At 25.1% G+C, this 1,049-nt stretch overlaps 1 protein-coding gene across 1 annotated transcript; it reads left to right on the forward strand.

Moving 5' to 3' along the window:
• Positions 1 to 238: 238 nt before the first annotated feature.
• Positions 239 to 1,043, forward strand: LOC105461465 (probable multidrug resistance-associated protein lethal(2)03659; the record flags this gene model as incomplete). Its single annotated transcript, XM_011707960.1, has 2 exons — positions 239 to 368; positions 887 to 1,043. Coding segments are annotated over 2 exons (287 nt in total), but the record flags the coding sequence as incomplete, so codon positions are not given.
• Positions 1,044 to 1,049: the final 6 nt, after the last annotated feature.

Here is a 1,049-nt window from a genome sequence, read left to right on the forward strand (position 1 = left end):
AGTCAAACTTTTATTATTTTGTCATTAATTGTTTAAATAATTTGATATCTTTATAATTTGGAGAAATTCATTAAATATTCATATTATTGTAATATATTTAAGATTAAGGAAAGAAGCAGATCTTTTCAAATTGTTTTAAATCAAATTTTTAGTAATAATCTATATTTTGTATTTGTAAGATGTTATCAGAAACGCATTATTTTCTGAATTTATTCTAATTTCCTATTTTTGTTTCTAGCACTGATGCCTTAATTCAGAATACAATAAGATGCAATTTTAAAGAATGCACTGTCATCACGGTAGCACATCGTTTGAATACCATTATAGACAGTGATCGGATTATCGTGATGGACAATGGTTCCATTGTGGTAAGTTTCTCAGTTTACTGAAGCATAAATATATTAAGAAAATTATTGATTTTAGGAATCAGAAATAAAAATACGATTTTTTATGTAAATGTTTACCTAATTTATTCACATATTAAATTTTACTTTTAATTGATAGCATAATAAGTGCAATAAGAACATTTATACATTAATATTTAACAAGAATAAAGAAGGATAAGTATCATCTTAAATGGACATTCTATATTTAAATTTTTATAATTAGGCTTTTCAAGAAGTTAAAATAAAAGTAAACAAATAAGGTTGTAGTAAAATACAACAAAGAATAAAAATTTTTTTAAAGTTTCAAATTCTCATTAATAACTAATAATGCCGTTTCTATGAAATCAATATTTTATTGGACAATACATATTTCTTCCTAAAAAGAATCAATGTTTTATACATTTATCAAAAATATCCAAATTTTTTTTTAGAATATTTAATTTTCTTAGGAAGTGATCCTGATTTTTTATATGTGCATTTAATTATCAAATATGTAACAGGAATTCGGTTGTCCATTTGAGTTGTTGCATAACAAATTGGACGGGTATTTTTCACAAATGGTGGAGAAGACGGGTAATCAGATGGCGCAAAGTCTTTTGGAACATGCGAAGAAGGCTTGCGAGAAGAATAACAATCATTGTGAATTGCGTTTAGCCTGTCTCT

The sequence above is a fragment of the Wasmannia auropunctata genome, unplaced genomic scaffold, assembly GCF_000956235.1.
Source record: "Wasmannia auropunctata unplaced genomic scaffold, wasmannia.A_1.0 LD287242.1, whole genome shotgun sequence".
NCBI lineage: Eukaryota > Metazoa > Arthropoda > Insecta > Hymenoptera > Formicidae > Wasmannia > Wasmannia auropunctata.